The sequence below is a fragment of the Oratosquilla oratoria genome, chromosome 34 (genome assembly GCF_046742065.1).
Source record: "Oratosquilla oratoria isolate Oo_2021 chromosome 34, ASM4674206v1, whole genome shotgun sequence".
NCBI lineage: Eukaryota > Metazoa > Arthropoda > Malacostraca > Stomatopoda > Squillidae > Oratosquilla > Oratosquilla oratoria.
In genome coordinates, this window is record NC_134810.1 from 40,292,790 (window position 1) to 40,295,289 (window position 2,500).

Consider the following 2,500-nt stretch of genomic DNA (forward strand, 5'->3'; position numbering starts at 1 on the left):
GATCATTTAATCCTATGTAGACCCGTAGACTTTTGTTGTAGATGCATTCATTTATTTATTTGTTCATTTCATTTATTTATTTGTTCATTTCACTTATTTATTGTTTTATTTTTACCAACGTTTGTTCATTTATTTGTTCTTTCATTTCCAGGACTGTCGTCTCTCTATATACACAAATCCATCCTTGCCAGAAAATGATCATTAATCTTAAGAAATAGTCCTTAAGTGTAGTGTGTACGTTGTTTAATGTTCCGCATCAATTTTATATATGGCCCAGGTCAAATTACACCCGTCCTCCTCTTCCACCTTGCCCATCCCAGCGTTCCCAATGACCTCTCGAGTTAAATTTAATTACCCAGTCTCTTATCCCCATCTGCAATGACGTTCTCTTGTAGCATCGTGGATTTTTTTTTTTTTCTTTATTAGCCACATTCAGGTCTTTCCAGAGTATTGAAGTAGGTCCATCCTTGTAGACGTACGTGGCTCCGCTTAAGTTCAATTGTGCCCTTTGGCCATTATATTTCGTTCAGCTTAGGGGAGGCCTTCATAAACGAACTCGAACCATTTTGGGAAAAGTACGTAAATGAACTAATCCAGTCCATTGACCTCTCATAAGTTGAATAGAAAAGAAAAATTTTGTCACCATCCACAATAAAATTAAAAAAGATTATTACTCCTAATCCCACCTATGTTACTTCGGGTCTCGCAAAATCAACATCCTGTTAACCGTTTTGTTTGTATTTTTATGGAGTTCCTTTCCCCCTTTTCTTTTTGTTCAAAGGTCATTTTGAGATAGACTGCAGCCAATAAATGTAGTATTTTAGTTTGTAGAATCCGATACTCAACAAAGATCATCCTCATGGCTTCTGTTTTTATACTTCAATCGCGACTCCACGTTATTGCCAGTTTCCTCATGCACAGTAGTAGGTTTCCTCATGTAGTAGGTTGTCTTTAAATATGTTCCCTCGAATTTTGTTTGACAGCACTTTTTTATGTAGAATAGGAATTCCATTCATAAAACCTCCCTCTTGGGGTTCTTATTGTAACAAAGATGATATTTGCTAGATGTTTTGTATTAATCATAACGTAGCAGAAGGCTCTTTTCTGTAGCAAAATTACAACGAATTTCCGTGGTAGGATTATGAGATCCTCTGTGAGTAGGCTAACATGAGTAATTCTCTGATTCACTTCAGTAGTTGAGCCACATTTCTTAAGATGGAGTCCACATAAATTCACAAAAGTTAGATATGAATCTTTGGGTAGTCTGTTATTAACTTGCTCGTAAGGATTTTAGGAACTCTTAGGTTTTTTAGGTACTCGTGAGGTCTAAGGGAGCCCTAAAGATCCTCAAAGCGCAGAAGTTTCTAGTTTTTCTAGAATGAGTCCCGGAAGGCCTGGTTACCAACTGTTCCAGGGGTCTTCCATTTGACCTCCCGGTGTTCGTGAAAATGAGGAATATTCGACAACCAGATACATGTGCTCCTCCTCGTTAGTTGCACAGAAGTCGAGTAGTAGCAAACTCTCGAAGCCTCTCCCCGGACATTTAGCCAAAACGCTCGAGTTTCTAATCAGTAAACACAAGAGTCTTTCCAGTAGACTCTTTTTCGAGGCTTCGGAGCCCCATTCAGTTGGGTTCCCGTCCACATGCTGAAATATATGGACTCCCTCCAAAGTCTCTCCTGAGTTACTTTTCTTCGACGATTCCAGAATGCTAACTTTTTGCCCTGAATTAGCTTAGTTGTTTGCCATCGCTCTATCATGGTTGACGTAGTTGTTGGCCCAGGCCCGGATGGTGGGATTTTTTGTTAAGGGGAGGGAGGGAGGGAGGTGGGTGCGGGGCATCCTTTAATTGCTGATGACAAACGACTTGTAGCCTGGATGGTGCTTATTTATCAACTCTGTTTACAGTACTCAAAACAAAAGTACTTCTTGTAGCCAAAGACAGACATAGCTCGGGGTTCATTAGTCACCTTGGTTCATTACGGAGAGGGAGGGGGTAAAAAATATACAAAATTTGCACTTCAGTTTAGTGTACCTTCATCAGCATTCAGCAGATCCCTCTCAACAACCAGACTGAAGACCATCAAATGTGCCAATTTGATGTTCGGTAAAGCAATTTTCTCTAAGTAAGATGAAAATACCTGTTTTTTATAATAATAGTAATAATAATAATAATAATAATAATGATAAGAGCTTTTTTAAACTAAAAAACAATGCTAAAATAATGAATTGGAGGCCATTAAGATTAAGACAGATTTAGAGTTTAGTATGACACGGTATGAGTTGAGTGCAGCCCATAAGACTACAAGTGGTATATGCAGGTATGTGAGGCCGTGGAGGAGGCATGATTATGGGGGAGGGGAATTGGGATCCCCCCTGTCAGGCGGACTGGCCCAATCCCTTATCGGAGGCTTGGCAGGGGGCATTCCTGGTTCTCCCTGTACCCCTGGCGACAGACTGGTCGAGCTGCTGCAGCTGTCGTCTCCCGAGGACCAGGACC

The 2,500-nt window shown here is 40.4% G+C and overlaps 1 protein-coding gene across 15 annotated transcripts in view; it reads left to right on the forward strand.

The window, feature by feature from the left end:
* The window catches only part of mmd (disintegrin and metalloproteinase domain-containing protein mind-meld), a 781,430-nt gene that overhangs the window by 745,291 nt on the left and 33,639 nt on the right, over positions 1-2,500 (forward strand). For 13 of the 15 annotated variants that reach the window (XM_076173443.1, XM_076173452.1, XM_076173453.1 and 10 more), the window contains one exon: positions 2,322-2,500. This exon is cut by the window's right edge and continues 52 nt beyond it. The exons of the other annotated variants lie outside the window; for them this stretch is intronic. In XM_076173443.1, the coding sequence (XP_076029558.1) occupies positions 2,322-2,500 (179 nt within the window). The remainder of the gene's footprint in view (positions 1-2,321) is intronic. 15 annotated transcript variants of the gene reach the window in all.